At 43.1% G+C, this 21,889-nt stretch overlaps 1 protein-coding gene across 1 annotated transcript in view; it reads right to left on the minus strand.

Annotated features, from left to right (window-relative positions):
• Nucleotides 1-5,400: 5,400 nt before the first annotated feature.
• The window catches only part of GNS (glucosamine (N-acetyl)-6-sulfatase), a 43,178-nt gene continuing 26,689 nt past the window's right edge, over nucleotides 5,401-21,889 (minus strand). The window contains exons 10-14 of the mRNA XM_079773740.1: nucleotides 14,206-14,307; nucleotides 12,243-12,350; nucleotides 11,143-11,253; nucleotides 9,620-9,780; nucleotides 5,401-7,918 (exon numbers count right to left, since the gene is read on the minus strand). Of these exons, the coding sequence (XP_079629866.1) occupies nucleotides 7,840-7,918; nucleotides 9,620-9,780; nucleotides 11,143-11,253; nucleotides 12,243-12,350; nucleotides 14,206-14,307 (561 nt within the window). The 3' untranslated portion in view covers nucleotides 5,401-7,839. The remainder of the gene's footprint in view (nucleotides 7,919-9,619; nucleotides 9,781-11,142; nucleotides 11,254-12,242; nucleotides 12,351-14,205; nucleotides 14,308-21,889) is intronic.

Here is a 21,889-nt window from a genome sequence, read left to right on the forward strand (position 1 = left end):
GAAGATAGCCAGCTTGCCTGTAGGGGTGTGGATGAGGCCACGGGTGCTTTCTGTCCCTCGTGCTCCCCTCTTCCAGTAGCTCTTGGGGAAAGTTGTTTGTTATGAAGCTGGTGGTCTCGAAAGAGCAGTGTTTAGGATCCGTTGAAAGAGATGGCAAGACAAAATGAGGTCCTTGCGTTGAACCGTTTCCTTAAAAAAAGTTGTTAATTTGTGCCGGAGTGGTGAGTTCTGTATGTTCCTAATTTTGCCTAGCTTCTGAAAAGCTGGCCAGGTGACACTGCTGCTGCCAAATCCTTGGCTCCCCCGAGCGCAGTTTAGTTACCTGCAGTATAAAGCTTTAATGCACAGGATCCATAATATTCTAACACTGTTCAGCTTGCTTTTATATTAGAGATATAGTAGGGTTTATGCTTATTAAAATCCCTCTCTCCTCCCCACCTTTCCCCTCCTTACTCTTTTTCTTTCTCAGCCAACAGCTTGGAACTAATTGTAATCATATTTGAGAAATGAGTGTATCTGGTTTACTGTTATATCTGTATTCTTATAACTATCCTTTTTTTTAACCTTTCGCTTTAGTTTGTTCTATTCATTGCACAAGAAGAAACTTGAGTAGAACACCAAGTGTTTTCATTTCTTTCACTTAACGAATCGTTATAAATCACCCTGAGGATGTTCGGTGCTGGGTAGATCCCCGAGAAAGGACATCACGACCCGTGTCCTCATGGAAACCAGGGTGCACGAGTAATGCAAACTGGAAAGTGTCCTGAAGGTCGAGTCCAGAGGCTTAGGAGCGTATAGGAGGCTGGAGAAGGCTTCCTAGAAGTGATTTAGAGCTGAGATCTTAAGGATGAGGACTACCAAGCAGAATGCATAGCTTCTATGAAATTTCCTACACGATGGAGCTGGTTTCTGAGGTCTTTGGGCAGCACGTTATGTCAGCATCACCTGCTGTTTCCCTCCATTGTGAGAAAAGCACTTTAACTGGAGCTAAATAATTCTCCCTAGGTCATGAGTTCGTTTTTGGCAAGAGCAGAGTTAAAACTTACAATGGCAGTTGCTGTGGGTCAAATCCAACGTTTTCCCCCCTGCAAAGTGTTTGCTTACCTCACAGGGCTGATGTGAGGGCCAATAAGATGATGAATGTGAAGGTACTTGGTACTCCGGAAAGCCCGATACAGTGCAGGGTGGTCTTACCTTCCGAGCTCTTGTTCCTGCAGTGGTGTTAACGGCTGCTCTACCCTTGGGCCAAGGTGCCGACACTGAATTCATCTGGAAGCATCGCTTAGGGTGCAGTTTCGAAGAGGGACATTTTTCTAAGCAAAACACTCAAGATTCTAGGATGGCTGAATATTCAGCACCTTCCCTTGTGCTCCCAGAAATGCAGTGGCAGAGCGTGGTCTTTCTTCTCTGGCTAGTTAGAGCCAGGTGCGCAGAGCAGCTGGGACGGAGGGATGCCCGTGCTGTCCTGTCACCGTGAGGAGAGCGATGCTGAAACACCCAGGCCCGAGGGCCGTGCGCAGGTGCAGTCTGGGGCCTTCACCCCGTGTCTGCTCAGTGCTGTCAGGCATGTATGTGACTTCTCCCCCAGACAGCAATCTCTGGACCGTATTTTCAGCTCCCTTTGTCTCTCTCCCAGCTGCAGGGCACATCTGTGTGCCCCTTCGAGACAGGAAGGGGCTCCTCCACAAGGACCCTGAGCTGCAGCTTCCTGAAGTCAGTGTTCACGCCTGGCTGAACCCTTAACTGGGGCCCTCTGTGTCACTGCAGGGAGAAGAAAGGGGCAGGAGGACCGAGGCCCAAGTTCTTGTCTGCCCTGCTGGGCACAGCACCCGTTGGCCCCGGGCTTTGCTGTCTGTGGACACGTCCGTAAAAGCAGAGTCCAAGGCGGAAGGCTGCCCCGTTAGACTCCATCAGTAGTCACTCCTTCCAGGCTGTAAAGGAAGGCAGGTCGCCAGGTTGATCTCAGACCTAATAAAGTTGCTGCCCCCCTACTCTGGGAGATGCTGGGAGACGGGGGCCTGGGGAGGAGAAGTGCACAAAGCAGCCTTTCTTAGGGACGTGAGCAGGAACAGAATCTGTTGCGCTTCCGAGCTACTTTCCCAGCGTTGGGTTGAGGCGAGGGAGTAGTGACGGATGACCTTGATCTGGACAACAGGTGCCTCAGAAACCCAGCCCGAACCCTGACGTGCCGCAGCTGCTAAGGGCTGCTCTGGCCTGTGCTCTGCGCTCCCCCGCACTGGCTTTTGTGAGTTATGGGGACCCCTGGAGCCTGGGGGAGAGTCCATTAAAATATCTTCCAACATGTGCCGAGAACATCTTAACAACTGTTTCAACCAAGAAGCCTCTACTTGGTGTCAGCAACAATAGCTGGGAACCAGTGTTTGTTTATATTCCTCAAGCATGTAATGTGCATGACTTTTCCTCCCCTTTGGAGGTAAGTTGAGCCTTTACCACTAGACAGCGTTGCCCTAGCCCAGGTACCTAGAATTGGATAGGTTTTGACAAAAGGCTTGCTCCAGTTTTTCTTTGGTCATTATGTTAGTCATGTATTGCTGCATAACAAATTACTCCAAAATCAGCAGCCTAAAATATTTATTGTTTACTTTTTGTGGGTCAGTAGTTCGGAGCAGGTTAGCTGATGGCTCTGGCTTGGGGGTCGGTCTCCCACGAGTTAAGATGATGGCTGGGGCTGCGCGTAGTCCTGTGAACTCTTCACTCTTCATCTGCTTCTGAGATGGCTCACACGGCTGTCAAGGTGGGGCTGGTCATTGGCAGTTCTCACATCTGCACCACACAGACGTCACCTTAGGGCTGCTGGGTGTCTTCATGTGGTGGCAGGTTCCCCCCGAGTATCCAAGAGAGAACAAGGCGCGAGTGGCCATGTGTTTCATGATCTAACCTCAGAAGTCACACCACCACATACTGTCCTATTGGTGGCGTGGACCAACGCTGATGCATTGGATCGTCAGGAGCCGCCTTGGACACTGGCTTACTTACCACAGCCATGCTGGAAGCACTTAAATGAGGTGTGAAGAGAATTCTGTTTTGATTTCTCTTGCAACAACCAGGCCATGAAGTGTAACAAGAAGCCACTTGAATGGTAATGGCACCTCCCTCCCCTTCTTAGTCTGAAACTGTCATTGCCCTGCAAATAGAGCTATCTGGGACAAATCCTCTTCTTTTTTTCAGTCTGTTAATACTTGCTTTATATATTGAGGTGTTCCTCTGTTGTGTGCATAAATATTTATGAATGTTATGTCCTATTGTTAGATTGATCTCTTTATCATTATGTAATGATGCCCTTTTTCTCTGATTAGTCTTTTTTGTTGTTTTTTTTTGTTAATCCACACCTGAGGATATTTTTTCCCATTGATTTTTAAAGAGAGTGGAAGGGAGGAGTAGAGACAGAGAAACATTGATGTGAGAGAGACACATCGATTGGTTGCCTCCCACACAGGCCCCAATCAGGGCCTGGGATAAGCCTGCAGCCAAGGTCTGTGCCCTTGATTGGAATGGAACCCGAGTCCATGGGCCAGTGTCTTTATTCTGTTCCTTCTCTTGCGCTCTTCCTCTGTGGTTTGATGACTTGTTGTAGTGGGGTATGTTTAGAGTCCTTTATCTTTTGTGGATATCTTGTAGGTTTTTGCTTTGTGATTACCTTGAGGCTTACATATAACAACTTACAATTGTAACAGTCTAAGTTGGTGACAACTTAAGTTTGAACATGTGCTAGACCTCTATATTTTTACTCCCCCTTTGATGTATTTGGTATGCCCTAAGTAATTATTAGTTATTACTTTTACCTTTTACCCTTTATGCTAACTTTATGATTAGCCCATTACTTTTTATTGTATATTTACCTTTACTAGTGAGATTCCTACTTTCATATGTCTTCTTGTTACTTAATAGCACCCATTCTTTTCAGCTTAAAGAAGTCCCTTGAGGCTGGTTTAGTGGTGATTAGTTTTCTTGCCTGGAGTTTTTCTTCTTAAGTTCTCTTTTTAATTTATATAATGTCCTCAAGGTCAGGAATGGGATAATTCCCTTTCATAACTAACTCATTAGTGAGCAGAGTAGGCACTCAGGTATATGATGGAGGGGAACATCCTTCGTAGATCACAGAGACAGCAGAGTTTGACAGAAAGATGGCTTTGAAGCCCGATCTTCTTTGGAACCATGACTATCATTAGCTTTGTGAGCTTGGGTGAATTAAGCTGAGGGAAAAACCTATCCTGCAGAGCCATTTTTATCATAATAAGTACTAATTACAAGCATCCTTTGTGTCCGTCTGCCCTTCTAGGACCTCTGATCATACGTCAGCTACAAGTTGAGGACAAGTTGAGGATGTTTACGGGTCTCCTGGACAGGTGGTCATGCAAGCTTCCTCTCAAAGACCAGTATTTAGAACTGTTACCTCCTCTCCAGTACTCGGAGCTAGCTCGTGTCCCACGTTTCAATCTTGTCTTATATATAATTCCTAGGCCATCAGTAGCCGTCTCAGCACAGCGTTTTCTGCCTGGGGTCTTTGGGTTCTCTGCTCTCAAAGTATGCATATGACCAGCCCTTTAAACCCATTGCTAGTAGAGAAAGATGAAACAAAGACTAATTCTGCAGGGAATTTGGTTCTGCATGTAGTCTCAATGGGAACTGGTGGGATAAATCAGAAAAAAGGAGTTGGGAGAGTCTGTACTTGGCCTCACTTGGTGAGTCTATGCAGGTAAACTTTCTCCTTTTACTTGATGGCTTCACATTGTGATATACCCCAATTACCCATTTTGGGGGTTAGTAATCTGGCAACTTTATGGATGTGTTCTAACATCCTGTTTTTCTACTTGACCTTCATAATTTATAGGATATGAGGCAACTTACTACGTCTGGGGTTGGCAAATCAGGTCCTACCTGTTTTTGTAGTTTTGTTGGAATATAGCCACTCATTGACTTTACTGACTGGTATAGCAGCACAAAAGGAGCCCTAGTTAGAGTTTAGTTGCAACAGAGCCCACATGGCCTACAAGCCTAAAATATAAACCTTCCCTTTCAGAAAAGTTTTCCAGCTTCCACATGAAGTTATTTGGGGCACTGGGTCACATGACTGGGCATCAAGGTAAAGCACCTTGGAAGGTGAGCTTAGTTTATTTAACGGAAAGCCAGCCAAGGTAAGATGATTGTTCTCCAAAGCTGTAAATGCGTCAAGATGGATCAGGAAGGATTTTCTACGTGGTGCTCACTCGGGGCTTGGCCAGCAGGGACCACGTGTAGGAGAGCTTTCCAGGAACAGACTATACCCCGGTGTGAAAACAACCAGTCCTGTCCTAGGTGAGTGAGTGGAACACGAAACGGCATCAGGAAAAGAAAGCATCTTGTCAGAATTACTACGTGGGGACTAAGACAAAGGACACGTTGCCACTAGAACAGAAATCAAGTTTAATTCGTTGAAAAGTGCAGCAGTGAACAGGGTCCTTTGAAGGGCACTTTCTAAGTCAAATGACTGAAATGACAGAACCAGGGCAGAGTAACTGCCAGAACAGATGATGCAAACACAGGAATTCACAAAATTCAGGGGGACATAGTGGTGGTAAAACTAAAGAACCCAAATATTCCCATCTAATTCCACTGGTGGATCAGGTGACATACTCTTTGCTTTCTCATAATAAGGATCCTGGGACAATTCTTTCGTTAAAAAGCACGAGTCCTTCATTTAGACACTTAAAAGTAAGTTTAAGAACATTTTTCACATATTAACGTATAACTTCCATGGCTATCATTACTATTTTGTACAAAATCCCTAGTGTTGTCAATTGTATTGACCAAAAAAATGTTATTTTGCAACAGCACCATTGATTCAAAGATGTTCAAAAGGTGTTTCCTACTTGGTGATTGTACTTGAGGAAGAGCTTTGTAATAGGAACTTTTATAAGGCAAAATCTGTTCATTCCTATGTCCTCTGTTCATTACAAATGGGTAGTTCTCTACTCTGAAGGGCACCAACAGATATGGACCTGGCCTTCTTATAAGGGAAAATAATAAAATTTAAATCAGTACAATTAAGAGACAAGGCAAGCCTCCTGCAGTGGGTCCCTCAGACAAAGACATTTTGAAAAGTTCTGTGCATTTTGTAGCCTGCTAGCCTATACAAGCTGAAGCCTCGTGATGAAAGGTGATTTTAGCCCAGATCCAGAATGAAGCTTGAATGGGAGAGGCAAATCAGAGGGCACTCAACACTCAGCTTGGAAATGCAACTACAGAGAGGCCTCACTGCGTCCCCAGCACCCAAACAAGCTGCTGGTGGTGATGGGTAGGTCGGCAGCTGATGTGTGTCACTCTCTGCATCATAAAGTGAATTAACTGAATAATATGACATCACAGTACAAGACCTGGTAAGAGTTGGTTTCTTTTTATTCGGGAATAGTTATGGCCAACTTTCATTAATGTGGAAGTTGACTGGGAAATGTTAAGAATCAAAAGTGTAGAATAAAGCCGAAACCCATATTCAACATTGTAGTTTGCTTTTAGTTACAAATTTTTATAATTTCACAGCAGCGGTGTCCATTTCATTTGCCTACTTCACCTCTAAATATCACCAGTTAATGGACTACGTGAGGTAAAGGAATAAACCCAATGGCTATCTGGAATTCTGATAGAAAAGCTGCTTACGACCACGTCTTACAAAGTGCTTACAGCTCAGCCTAAGACCCTAAATAAAGCTACATCACTATTGCCTGAGTTGATCAGGTTACAAACCACAGCGTTTCCTCCTTCCTTACTGTCCCACCACTGATTAACCTCCTTTGAAGAAAATGGTGGAAATGGGCTTGAGTCAAGAAACAAAAATATGTAAGTTTTAAATAGTGAGGAAACCTCAACAAGATCTGGTTTTAATGAGAATGGTGAATGGGGCCCAAATTACACAAGACACCACAAACTCAGAAGAACGAAGCTGTGCATCAACTATAAAATATTTCATATCTTAACAAATGAACAGCTAGATAGTGTCAGCAAAATGCAGAGAGTCAAAACAACTTCAGCCTGGGACTGAAACCCAGACTCCCTGCTGGTCAGGCACTTACTACATGTCAACCCGAGTGCCCCCTCCACAGAAGGCCCTCAAAACACACACCCTTCCCCTAACCCTGGTGTTACCTGAGACTCCATCTGGTGAGCAGCCCCTGGAAAATAGATGACTCTCACCTTCAACAACTACCTGCAATTAGCCTTTACCAAAAGCCTCTGTTCTATCTCAGTGTGTGCCAGTCCAGACCCAAAAAATGAACAGAGCTTGGTTGACGTTTTGAATTTGCGACTTATCACATCGTGATGGATAGGTACTATAAACAACATATTTCTGCTACTCTGAAAGCAGTGGTACTTGTTCTTAGATGATTTAGTTCTGATAGTTATTCTTCAAGCCATGTGATGTTAGTACTTTTTAAGAGTCAAGTGCTCAATCTGAAATGCTCTGCAGGTCCTTTGATTTTTAGGTCATGCTGTATACCAAACACATTTTTCTGAACGGGTTTACAAATTCAGACTTGGACCACCTGGGGAGCGACCCCAGAACAGAAAGGGTACGGCGAGAACACGGACCTCAGGAGCGGTTGTGTCAGCTGAACGGAGGGACTGGGGACGGCCGCTCCTGACAGACGGGCAGCGTTCACAGTTTAACACATTGCACAGAAAGTGGGCTGATTGGGGTGCTTTTCAAAACAGGACTTACAACAAGCCAGTCCCGAAACTCTTCCAGGCGTGGTCTTGAAGACTAGCTACAGACACCTACTACACTCACTTCATCAGACAGGCGTGCAGAGGCCCAGCTGCAGAGGTCGCTACATGCAGAGGTCGCTACAGAAGGTGTTTTGAAAACCTTCGAGTCCTGCCGCCACTGTAATTGTTGAACATGAGACGAGGGTCAAACCTGTATCTGGGGAGGAGGAGTAAAAGGATGTCACATTACCTGCAGGATGGGATTGCAAAGGACAATTAAGTCACCAGACGGGAATCTAGTGGCACAAGATGGGGGAGTTTTAATAAGGGCATTTCCATCGCAAGTCAGCCACACAAAACGGGAGAGGAGAAACAGAGGAAGGTTCATCTGAGAAGGCATTAGGAAGGAGGCGAGATTTGTTTTTTTGTTTGTTTTGGGGGAAGGGGAGATCCCTAAGGTATAAAGGGGCCTAATGGATGAGTCTAGCCCTTGCTGAAGGCCCCGCCAGCAGTTGCAAAGTCCTCAGCCTTTCTTTTACAATTAAGTAAAAGAGCACAGGTGTGTACTTCAGACTGAGTTTGAAACTGAGACAAGTCATTAACCCCTCTGGCCACCAATAAAATAGTAAGGCAATTTGTATACAATGTCTGGCACATAAAAGAACTTATTTTACCACCCATGGGGAAGTTAGAGTGAATGCCGAATGGTAATTTGAGCTGAGACTTGGCAAACATAAAGAATATAGGTGAAGGCTAGAAATAACATTGTCTTTTACTTGTATCTGCTGTCTTTTAGGATAAACTAATTCTTACTATTATTTTAGAACAGGGGCTGGCCAAATTTTTTTTCCTCTATAAAGGGGCAGATAATATTTTAGTGTTTGTGGGCCATACAATCTCTGTCCCAACTATTCAATGTTACTGAAGTGTAAAAGCAGCCACACACAATCCATAAATGAATGTGTGTGCCTGTATTCTAACAGGGTGGCTAGATTGGGCCTGTGGGATTCTATAGGCCTAAATGTTTGTTAGGAGAGACTAGCCTATGGCTAAGGAATTTAAGAGAAAATGGGTTCAAAAACTGGAATCCTGTTTCCCTACTCATTCACCTACATTCCTCTCTAATGTGGACTGAAGAACCACTTCATGTGACGATGGCTAAATAATGATGATGGCTTTTCATTCGCTTAAGACAGCATTCTTCCCTCTCTCCTATAATCAGGCTACAAGAACTGAAATAATCCTTTCCCCGTGAAAATTTAATTCTGTAAATTTTCGAGCAAAAGATGACAGGTTTTGCCATGGGCGGCTCAGAGATATGGTGTGCTGAGCCCAGTGTTCGTGGTGAAAAGTTACTGCTCAAGAGGAATGAGAGGAAGGAATGGAGCCCACTGAGTAGGTGGTAAACATCTTTCCTACCTTTGTGTACTGCAGTGGGCTTACACATTTCAACATGAGAGTTTATGCCTTCTGTTTCATTGTCTGTATTTAATACATTACATTTACTGGCAAGTATTCATGTCTCTGTAATCGGGGTTTCTGAGACATGAAATGAAGGCATATGCTCTCGGAAGTGCTAGGGAACAGGGTAGGACTGGGTCAGTTACTCTACAGACGCCCCGGGGTCGCCAGTGGTGCCTTGACAAGCATCCCAGCCAGGAGGGGAGGCAGAGGAGCCCCAGCGGCAGGAGCGGGGCTACACCTCTCGAGCACCGACGGGCACACAGAGGAAGTTGCCAACAGCGTGTTCTCCTGGCACACGGGCTGATGCACTGAGACACACGGTATTCCCACTCTACAGCACGAGCATGGAAACCACAGCTCACAGCGAAGGGACCCCTTGGGCTCCCGCTGCCTTCAAGAACAGCAGACAGCTAGAGCCAACTTGGCAAAGTCACTGAAGAAAACGGAAACTTACCCGGGGTCAAAAACCCCTGGAGTGCGACAGGCTGGTCCGGAACAGGACTGCAGCATCATCAGCCGATAGTTCATCTTTCCGAGAAGCTCTGGGTCGATACTTTTAGCAATGTTAGTGATTTGGTGGGGGTCTGCAGTCAGGTTATAGACTTCTACAAACACCTATAGGCAATGAAAGGATGGAGGGAAGAAATACTCATGTGAATTGTTCCCAAATGGGGAGGGCAGAGACAGACAACACCCAAGGCCCAGGAAAACATCATCTGGTCTCAAGATCCTCAAAGAAAACAAAGATCCTTGAAAGCCCAGGGGTATCCATGAGACAGTGGAGCATCTGTTGGGGGTTAAACTGCCTCGGTCTATGGCCCACGTGCTGGAAAGGGGCCCTTTTTGGGCAGAGTCAGGAGGGGGTGGTTATTACTTTCTGTAACTAAAGCAGATAGCAGAAGGCATGACCTTCACATGCAGGGTCTCAGAAACTAGACTTAGGAATGAAGTTACTGAAGGAGCTGACATTTGAAGGTTTATTTTTGCCTTAGAATTGTGAAGATTCAAATGAGGATAGATAGGAAAGTACTCTAACCTGTGTTACACAAATGTTAGAAAAGCAGTGTTGCTGAAAGAGACAATATCACTATTTCTAATATCACTATTAATGTCTAATATCACTATTTCCCTCCAGTCTGTACCTTGTTCTCCAAATTGGAGTCAAGTGCTAGACTAGGAAGATGGCAGGCAGAATTTGCCTATAATGGTTTCAAGTGGCTTCCCTTAGACTAAATAATAAGAGCATAATATGCTAATTAGACCTTCTGGACAAAGCAGGGCTGTGTGGGAAGCCTGGGCGCCAGAGGGAACTGGTGCCGGCAGCCGGGGAAGGAAGGCCTACTCTTGCATGAATTTCGTGCATCGCGCCTCTAGTCACTTATAAAGTAGTTACGTGGGTAGATTATGGGGGAAGAGGAACAGGAATTGAGTTGGAGGGGAACTCTCTTGCCTGTTTAAAATGCTTAAGAGCTACATGGAAATGGCGAGTGAGTCAGCTTCTGAAAAACATGATGAATGTTGGCTCCACATGGCCCAATGTGGACAGCCAGCTGGCGTAGGTTAGCACTTTCTGATAAGTGGTGTGAAACCATAGGGACGTGTCCACGTGGTCCTTCAGACCGGCCATGCGGATCTGTCTGAGCAGCACAGGACTGTGCTGTGGTCGGGACAGAGTTTCTGACCAAGTTGAGGAGTCTGACCCTCAGCCCACCCAGGTAGGGAAGCCGCATCTGACAAAGTGACCTGCGTATTTAAAGTGTGTTTGGGTGGTGGCGGGAGTGGAGACAGCCTCATCAGAAAGGGCACAGCAGTGAAGAATGGCCTGGGAATTCCGATTCCTTCACTGAAGGAAACCTAAGTGGGAGTACAGAGAAGAAACTCATCTTCCCTAGAGAGCACCCTTGGAACTGCTCTTCTCCCACCAAGTCCAGCCAACAAAGCGCTGGCAAGACACGGGGAGGCAGCAGGGCACCTTACCTCCTGGTCGTCAAACTCGCAGTACTGTAAGTCCCACCGTGCCGACACGGTCCGCACACAGGCATACGTGTTGTTATAAGCATCTTCGCACACACAGTCTGGGAAACATTGCTGTCGGGATATTTTAAAAGTTAAATGAAGACAGTCATTCTATAGGAGCTACCTGCCTACTGGGGCAACCAAGTTGGCTCAAACCAGACATATAAGTGGACGGAAATTAGGAAACTTTCCACGGAGAATGAACCAAAAATAGATGTGCAGCTTTGTTCCTTACTGACGTGATGGCTCCCTTGACTAAGGGACGTGGTCATGGTGGTTCTGTCTGTAGACTGTTGCCATCCCTGCTGGCACATCTGACAAGAATTAGCTGTAATGGGCCCCTGTAAAATGTATGGTTGGTAAAGAAGAGACCAATACTCAAATGAGTCACTTCTAAGGTATATTAGGAACTGCCATGCTAGAAGTTGGGAAAAAAAGCTAAATTGAGCTTTGTGGAATCATCAACAGGTTATTTATGAGTGTTCTGATCACCAAATGGGACTTGAATTCAAGTCTTCCATACCAACTTTTGGTTGGTTCTTAACTATAACGGGAACACCTTGGTGTTAGAAGAGTCAACTCAAATGGAAGCCTATTTCCCACACTCCAACGCGAGGCCAACATCACCGTGACCACCTTCATGTACAGCCTGGCTGCCACCAGTGCATGGCACAGTTAAAGGTGGGAGCCCATATCGTTGTTGGATGCCATGGGTTATATCCCTAACAAAAAACAGTACCATTATTGGGAAGGGTAGGAAATCCGTAAGGGGTATTGATTAATAAGGTTACGAATATTGGCAGGTACATGTACTTGTTACAATAACTGGAAGAATTTGAAGTGCACATTCTGATAACAGCTCAGCAGCATAATTTTCATGACTTTTTTTTTCAGGTTTACTGATTTATCTTTGTGCATCTACTGATCTTGCAGTCAAGTAACTAAGTGAAGTGATAGAGAAGCAGGACTCATACGGGTTTCAGCACTTGCTACATCTACACCAGTGTCCTGCCGAGCTGTCAGTGAGGAAGCTGTCCAAACCAACTCAAACTATTACTCACAGAGACTCCAGGACTCAGGGAAGGACATGTTGGGTCGGTGACATTACGACCTTCTCCTTGATATTCCACCAGGACGTCCGATCGCCAAGTCACATTACTGACACCTGTCTAGGAAGAAGAGCAAAAGTGGTTCCTGTGAGGCATACAGACTGTGAGCAGGACCACAAAGTTATTTATTCTACTGCTAAAGGGGCCTTGGCAGTCAAAACTAATCGGACTGTTCATTCAGTAACTAAAGGGGGTGACTAAAACTGATGCATATGAAGGCTACTAAGGATCTAGAGCAGCGGTTGCCACGGACCATCGGTTGCCGACCACTGCTCTAAAGGTTTCCTTAAACCAGTGGTCGTCAATCTTTTGGACCTCACAGACCATCGGTTGCCGACCACTGTTCTAGAGCCCTTGCAAGTGATGGGCAAGTGCTTTGAGCATTCTATAGTTCCCATGACTACTGTGAGGCAGGTCAGGAACGGAAACCAGCAAAGTCGCTAAGCAAGAATCAGTCACAGCTCAAGGTGCTGAAGTCCAGGTTAGAATAGACAGTCCTGTCCATAAACTCTGCGTGAGAATTATTCTAAGCTCATACTAAGAAATGCATAGCTTCATACACACAAGGACAAGAACTCACAAATATTCAGCAGGACTGTGCTAAGGACGGTAATAGGCTCAACGTACTTGCTGGTCAGAATGAAGATATCATACATACATGAACTTGTGGGGAGGGGGAGAATCCCCCCACTTCAGTTCTTACAGCTAAACTAGTAAAAACAAGAGGGCAAAACAAGACCAAAACTAGGTATGTTGTTTAGGGATATTTACATAATAACCCTAAAAAATAAAAGCCAGAGAATGATAACCATGAAAATCAGAAAGTGATCATTCTAGGTGAGGGATAGAATGGGGAGGAACATATAGGCAGCGGTACCAGTATTTGGAATATCTGAGTTCTTGTGTTTCATAACTAATATGAGTTACACGTATTCTCTTCTATGAATCATATTCTACATAATACACTGTAATAGATTCAGAAAAATCAATGAGTAAGATTTATGAGTCACTATAAATGCCTAAAACATTTTAAGACCAATCTTTCCAAACTTGTCTATGTTTAAACATATTAAGACACATTTTTAATGAACAAGAGATGCTGTTGTGAAACCTCCTTTTCTCTCTATAGTATGGAATAGGCATCTTTCCAAGTCAATGTATACAGATCTATACCATGTAGTGTTAGTTTAATATTCTATTGTTTAGTGGTACAACAATTTAACCATGGATATTTAGGTTTTCTGTTTTCTTCTATTAACACTACACATACACTTTTTATAGTTAGCTCTGTACGGTGTCAAGCACATAGTAGGTACTTGAACGAGTTTTGTTTTTTTAGAACAACTTCCCAGATAGAACTGCTTAATATGTGTATTCTGAAGTGGTATGTCTTGTTAAATTAGCCTTCCAGTAGCTTATACTGATTGCACTTTTATGAACAGAGTCTGAGTAATTTCCATTTTCTCAGACTTCTGCAAATAGTGGGTATCCTGGCTAGTTCTGCAGACAATAAAGGTCTCATTCAGTTAAGCATTTCTTTGATCAGCATTGATGCAATCTTTTTGCACTTTGACCATTTCTAATACCTCTGTGAGTTAACCAGTTACTTCTTCTGCCCATTTTTCTACTGGGATATTAATCTTTGCTTTCTAAAAACTCTTCTATTAGGACTTACTACCATTTTTCACACTTGTTGCAAATTTGTCACCTGTCTTAATTTTGTTTATAATGGTTTTTAGGGGGAGGGGATGGGAAGTAGGAAGAATATAGAAAACTCTGTTTATCTGTGTTCCAATCATTCTTTTTAAAAGAAAACTCTTTTCCCCAAATTTAATAGTTTTTAAGTTTAAATTCATAAAACGTGGAATTTATTTCAGAGTCTTGGCTAAGGCTTGATTGAGGGCTTTATACTCACCAAAATGGGCAATAAAGACATCCCATCCATCTGGGTCTTATTCAGGTTGTAGCCAGCGATGTCCAAAATAGTAGGACCCAAGTCAATGTTGGCAACGAGCATCTATGGGAATGAGAAAAAGAAACAAGTTTTCCTTTTCTATCTATACCAGGCGTCCTCAAACTACGGCCCGCGGGCCACATGCGGGTGTTTTTGCTGTTTTGTTTTTTTACTTCAAAATAAGATATGTTCAGTGTGCATAGGAATTTGTTCATAGTTTTTTTTAAACTATAGTCCGGCCCTCCAACGGTCTGAGGGAACTGGCCCCCTGTTTAAAAAGTTTGAGGACCCCTGATCTATACTGTCTTCCCCTACCTCACCATGACACAAAGAGCATTTACTATTATCTTTTGTATAGCCCATACTTACTTAGGTCTTACTGACTTATATATTCAAATATAATTATAGTAATTTAAAAAACAAAGGCTTTGGTACTGGCACAAGAATAGACATATAGATAAATGGAACAGAATAGAGAATCCAGATATCGACTCAAACCACTATGCTCAATTAATGTTTGACAAAGGAGGCATGAACATACAATGGAGTCAAGACAGTCTTTTCAATAAATGGTGTTGGGAAAATTGGACAGATACATGCAAAAAAATGAAACTAGATCACCAACTTACACCATACACAAAAATCAACTCAAAATGGATACAGGACTTAAACATAAGACAGGAAACCATAAAAATACTAGAGGAATCCACAGGCAACAAAATCTCAGACATATGCCAAAAGAACTTCTTCACTGACACTGCCCCTAGGGCAATGGAAGCTAAAGAGAAAATAAACAAATGGGACTACATCAAAATAAAAAGCTTTTTTACAGCAAAAGAAACCATCAACAAAACAACAAGAAAGCCCACTCTATGGGAGAACATATTTGCAAATGCTATCACTGATAAAGGTTTAATCTCCAACATCTACAGGCAGCTTATGCAACTTAATAAAAGGAAGATAAATGATCCAATAAGAAAATGGGCAACGGACCTAAATAGAATCTTTTCAAAAGAAGACAGAAGGAAGGCCAAGAGACACATGAAAACATGCTCAAAGTCACTAATTATCCAAGAGATGCAAATCAAAACAACAATGCGGTACCATCTCACACCTGTCAGAATGGCTATCATCAACAAATCTACAAACAAGTGTTGGCGAGGATGCAGAGAAAAAGGAACCCTCGTGCACTGCTGGTGGGAATGCAGACTGGTGCAGCCACTGTGAAGAACAGTATGGAGTTTCCTCAAAAAACTGAAAATGGAACTCCCATTTGACCCAGTAATCCCACTCCTGGGAATATATCCGAAGAAACTAGAAACACCAATCAGAAAGGATATATGCACCCCTATGTTCATAGCAGCACAATTTACAATAGCTGAGATCTGGAAACAGCCTAGGTGCCCGTCAGCAGATGACTGGATCAGAAAACTGTGGTACATCTATCTACACAATGGAATACTATGCTGCCATAAAAAAGAAGGAATTCTCATCATTTGCAGCAACCTGGATGGAATTGGAGAACATTATGCTGAGTGAAATAAGCCAGTCAATGAAAGAAAAATACCACATGATCTCATTTATGGATAATAAAGAACACTATAAACTGATGAACAAAAATATAGATACAGAGACAGTAAAGCATCAAACAGACTGTCAAATTACAGGGGGAAGGTTAGGGAGAGGTGGGGGAGATAAGAGATCAACCGAAGGACTTGTATGCATGCATATAAGCATAACCAATGGACACAAAACTTTGGGGGGTGAGGGCATGTATGGGTGTAGGGTGGGGGGGACAATGGTAAGATATGTACACATATAATACCTAAATAAAAAAAGTGAAAAAAATAAAAATAAAAAACAAAGGCTTGTAATATATGCCCCTGGGAAGTTATATATTTATTCCACACATAGTGTTGTTGAGCAAAACATTTTTAAAAACTCATTTGGGATTGCCTAGAGTCTGTTATGAATCATGAGAAAAATGTGGGTCTATTTTATACAAAGTGTTTTCCAACTTGATTCTTATTAGTTCACTAAATTTAACTTCACATTGACTCCTGACAATTTTGAAAGCCTCAAAGGTTGAATGCTTACCACCAAGGAGGATATTAGCTCTTTTTATAGTTTTTCAAAGTGACAACACTGTTAAAAAATGTTTGCAATAGGCTTTGAAGACAGCAGAAAACTTATTCCAACAGTACATCAAAAGTTTCCTTGAAGAGCACAAAACTTAAATATTTTAAACATTCTTGGTATTAAAGATACTGTCCTGCATTTATATCTCCTTATTTCCTTGGTTTATTAGACTATTTTCCTTCTGTATACAATGCCTCTTCAGGACCTAACCCAGCACAGTTCAAGTAGAAACATAATAGGACCATATATGTCATTTAAAAATATCTAGTGAGCACATTTAAGTAAAAAGGAAAAAGGTGAAATTCAGTGTATATATTTCACTTAACCTGATATATAAAAATATTGCTATTTCAACATGTAAGCAATACAAAAAAAATAATGATTTTACTTTTTTTTTAACCAAGTCTGTGAAATCTGCTATTTAAAATATTATAACACATCTCAAGTAGTCTATCTTTGGCTCAACAGCCGATGTGGCTGGTGGCTATTACAAGTGGACAGTTCAGGCCTGGATACTAAGCACACACCTACAAGTCACTTTGCTCACAGGTTAGGAAAGCTTTCGAGTGGTGGTGACAACCCACCAAGGAAACCAGGGGAACTGATGCCCACTGAGCACCTGTTCTGTGCCAGTACTTAGCATTTACCCTCATTTAATCCTCACCACAATCCTGTGATGCAGTACTCCCCGCCCCCCCCCCCCCCCCTTTTACAGATGAGGAAATCAAAGAGAAGAAACTGAAACAAAGTCAACAGCTTGTAACTAGAAAAGCTATCATTTACTCAGAGGAAATTACAGTGTTCAAAATTATTGAGAAAACTTAGATCATCTTAGGGGGGTTAAAAAGAACCCTACTAACCCTGGTACTTTCAATTTAAAAACAAAACCGAAAGTACAGACACAAAAGGCAAGAAAACACCTCCTGAACGTTGTTCATCCTGGCTCTGAAGCATTAGTGTAACTACGGCTATCAGAAATGACCGCGCAGCTCAAGGGAAAGGCAATCCATGTGCTACTGAGAAAAACCCACAGCAATGTCTAGGGATTATATCAAACCTGGGTTAGTGAGATTATACCTAGGTCCAAGTCCCCCAGGCAGACTGGGAAGCCTGGAATATGGTCAACAAGAATGGACATGAACAACAGCAGCACAATTTACAATAGCTAAGATTTGGAAACAGCTTAAGTGCCCATCAGCAGATGAGTGGATTAAAAAACTGTGCTCCATCTACACAATGGAATACTATGCTGCTATAAAAAAGAAGGACCTTTTACCATTTGCAACAGCAGGGATGGAACTGGACAGAATTAATTTGATGAACAAGAATAGATCCAGAGACAAATGGTAGGAGGGGACGGTTAGAGAGCAACCAAAGGACTTGTATGCATGCATATTAGCATAACCAATGGACACAGACACTGGGGCGGTGGGGGCTTGCCCAGGGTGGGAATGGCTGGGGGGGGGGGCGGTCAATTGGGAGAAAAGGAGACATATGTAAAACTTTAGGCAATAAAATAAATAAATGAATGAATGAATGAATAACAGGGAAAAGCATAAAAAAAAAGAATGGACAGGACATGAACAGAAAAAAAACATGTCAGGAAAGAAGAGACCAGCAGACACATGACCTCCAGAATCAGATCAAGGAAATAGGACCCTGCTTTGTGACTAACAGATCTTCAGTGATGTCCCGAATATGAATAAAGTGAAGCCAAGTCCACAGGTATCACTAACAAGTCCAAGGCAGTTTTATAAAAAAAGAAAAAGGGTAAACACCAAAATAGCAAAACCCAGAGATATAAAATGGTGACTGCCAGTCTCACCAGGAATGAAGGGCCATCAGCTGTATGACAGGAGGCTCTCAGAGTGGTTTGCTCCACGGGGAGAAAGGTCTGTAAGTTCCAGTACTAGTCAACTGGCACAAATACCATATACACTACCCCAGGACTCTTCCAGATAGCTACAATGATCTCTTCCCTTGTAGGGTTTTGTTTGACTTAGAAAGTAAGTAGGGTCTCAAAATTAGCATACTATGTCAGGAGATAGACTTCTAGTGGATACTTAGTATGAGTGAAGAATTCGCCTGAGAATTATTATCTATCTCTGTTTTTATATAACCTAGAATTAGAATAGATACTATGGGCCCATCACTGTAATGACTTCTACAAACATTAGTATTTTAAGTTCCTAAAATGGTATAGATGTTTGTTCCTCAATTTATGACAGGGTGACGTCCTGAAAAACACATCATAAATTGAAAATATCGTAAGTCGACAATGCATTTAATATGCCTAACCTACCAAACATTATAGCTTAGCCTAGACGGTTTCCACTTGATTCGTATTTTGTATCACCATCATAAAGTCAAAAAATTCTAAGTCAGAACACTGTAATTCGGGAACTGACAGTACTGCTTTTATCTCTATGTATAAAACTCAAACATTCACTTATGGATTGAAATGGAAAAAGCTTGGACAAGATTGAAAGTAGATGATTTCATAAATCATAGCCTCTCAGTTTGGGAATGTTCTTGGGATTTAAATATACAGACATTCTGATCAAACAAAAGCCCCTAGAAAGCTCTGGGGCATGACCTCAAGGGCATCATGCCTTGAAAGGGCGTGTTTCTTTGTTCTGGAAGATAGACGGTGCTGCAGAATCAATGAGAAGAGTAATAGGGCTCTCGGGAGGAGACTCAGGGTTTCCAAACAGACACTTAAGCCCCGATGTTAAAGAATTCATGTACGGCCATCAAAGAAGAGACAAACACATCACAGAGCACCCAAATCCACTTAGTGCAAAGCCCTGGAATGGCAGAGGCAGAGAACTCCACATCTTGGGCTGCTCCATCTGGATGTGCCCCTCAGCTTCTCCTACAAGGAAGAAGCCAGGCGTCCCCTAGTTGCACTGAACATCCTCCCAACTTCACACACGGAAACCAAAGCTTATTTTGTCCAAGGTCTTAAAGCCCGTATGTGGTTTTCCTGACTCCCGGTTCAGTTCTATTTCCCTTGGATCATGCTGGCCATGTTAGTTTTCCTACAAACCTTTTCCTGTCTTTAAACCCTTTTAAAGAAATACTACCACCCAATAAAAGCTAGATTAATTTCTAGCAAGAGAGGAAAACCACACATACTACCTGCCCCTGCTCTCCTGAACAGCCATTACAAAGCTAAATCCACTGGTCACACGTGCCCTTTTTTTTACCATCAGGCTGTTGACAGCTCAGTTCATTATGCAGAACAACTGGCACTGAGACAACCGCGCTGCCAACACATGATGAATCACCCACCGTCTCTGACATTCTCTGTGCAGGATGAAAGCCGGGCATTTCATGCTTCTCAAACTACAACTGTCAGCACAGAAGGGTGAAAAATGGATTTTTAGAACAGGCACAGTTCATTTTCAGTCCTGGTCTGCCACTTACTAAGTGACCTTGGTAATATCCATTCAACTAACTCAGGTGTCCCCCAACGTTAAGAGTTGGGTATTCTAAGTTTAGATAGTGCCTCTCTTCTAGGAAATCCGAGAGTAAAAACGACAAACTCAGTAGGGTGTGGTAAGTGTGAACAGGAACAAGGGAAGGTCACCTACCTTATGTGGGGACAGGGTTACTGACCTCCCAGAGGGAACCCCTAAAGGACAATTAACGTAGCCTGGTCAAAGGGCATGAGATGGGCATGAGATGGGCATTCCAAATGGAAGGAACAGTCAAAGATAGGCAAGGAGGTGAGAGAAGTGGTTCACTTAGGAAGTGAAAGCAGTTCAGTCCCTGAACAAGCCCAGCTCATTCTCACGTCTGTACCTTCACATTTACTGTTCTGCCAGAACACCCTCCCACAGATCTCTGTATGACTAAGTCCTCTCAACACCCAGGTCTCTGCACTGACAACTGCTTTCACTGACAATTGCAGCTCCAGTATCTGGCTCTCCCTGACACAGGAAGTTAAGGAGGATCTTCCCGAACTGCTCACTGCTGTGTACCCAAGACTCCTGGCACAGTGTGCTGGCACAATATACTTCATAAACACTTGTTGTCTGAGCTACCGTGTAACTGTTAAGTGTGTGGACTCTGGAATCAGACTGACCAAATTCAAATACAGGGCTCTGATATATTTTAGCTACATGATCTTGGGCAAACCACTTAACTTCTGTACCTCAGTTTTCTCATTTGTAAAATGGGGCTATTAGTACCTATATCTCATAAGACTGAAAGTTAAATGAGTTGATACAGGTAATACATTTAGAATAGCACCTGTCACATACTAAGCATTCAGTAAATGCTAGTTGTTATTGTTAAAATGACTTCCTAAGAAGCAGGCTTCATTTACACTGCTAGAGAGGGTGAAGTTTCTCATTTTAACATTTAGATGGCACTGCTGACTTGAAGAAAAAAAGGGCCAGTTCGTTCCATGGGCAGCTGGCTGACACATTGCACTCTGCTCTCACTCAGCCTCCTTCCCCGAACTGGTCAGAAAGGGCCCTGCAGCCCTGCTCCTTGGAAAGGCACACAGCTGCTAACATTTTCCTCAATCAGCGCCCAGCACCAAGATCAATAAAATGCTTTTAAGATTTAATGGGGTCTTCCAAACTTGCCTATCTCCTTTGTAAGAAGAGGCCTCTTCGGAGGGTATTGAATTTGTTGTGGGAAGTGGCTGGCTTTAGGAATATGGATCTTAAAAGAAAAAGAAACCTCAAAGGCAATTATGAAGGCCATTTTACCTTTCAGAGAGAATTTTAACAGAATTTCATCAAGAGCATTGTGAAAGGAAGTAAGTGAATGGCAGACATTTAAACAAAGTAAACATTAAATTCCCAAATTAAACTAAAGTATACCCAGAAAGTCTGGCCCGTTTCCCAACTTTAGCTTACATCATGTATTTGCTCATTTTCTTTTGTTTCACAGAAAACTAAAATTATGAATCAGGAAAGAGAGAAGACATAACTAATAGAGTCTATCAATTTTTATCTCCTGGCACTAGACCAGAGAGTTCTGAATCAAGGTGCCCATGACCTCTAGAAACAAAGTGCCTTAGTATTAAGTACCAAGTGTGGAAAGACACAGAAACCAAATGGAAATAACAACAAAAGAGTCTGGTACATTATGCAGGTCCAGGAGGGAGCATCTGTAGAGCAGAAAAGCATTAGTGAGGAAGAATCCCATGGGGAGGAACAAAATTCTCAGAAAACATGCTTTCCATAGCCTTATACCCAAAATGGGGTCGGACCAGCAGACGTCACCTGTGAGCAGGTCAGAAAGGCAGCCTCGGAACCACATTTGAGCAAGGCCCCAGGGATCTGTACAGGGCAGTGGGCCCCAATCCAGCTGCCTCTCAGAATCATCTATGAACTTCAGGAAAAAAAGGCAGAGGATGGATCCATATTCCAGCCCAAGTGAGTTAACCAGAATCTTTCTACATGTTGAACCTTTCACAACTTCAGAGGGCAAGTTTGATGAGCTCCTGGGTAGAGAGTCGCTGCTCCAAAACAAAGTAAAGATCTAG

The sequence above is a fragment of the Cnephaeus nilssonii genome (assembly GCF_951640355.1).
Source record: "Cnephaeus nilssonii genome assembly, chromosome: 6".
Classification (NCBI taxonomy): domain Eukaryota; kingdom Metazoa; phylum Chordata; class Mammalia; order Chiroptera; family Vespertilionidae; genus Cnephaeus; species Cnephaeus nilssonii.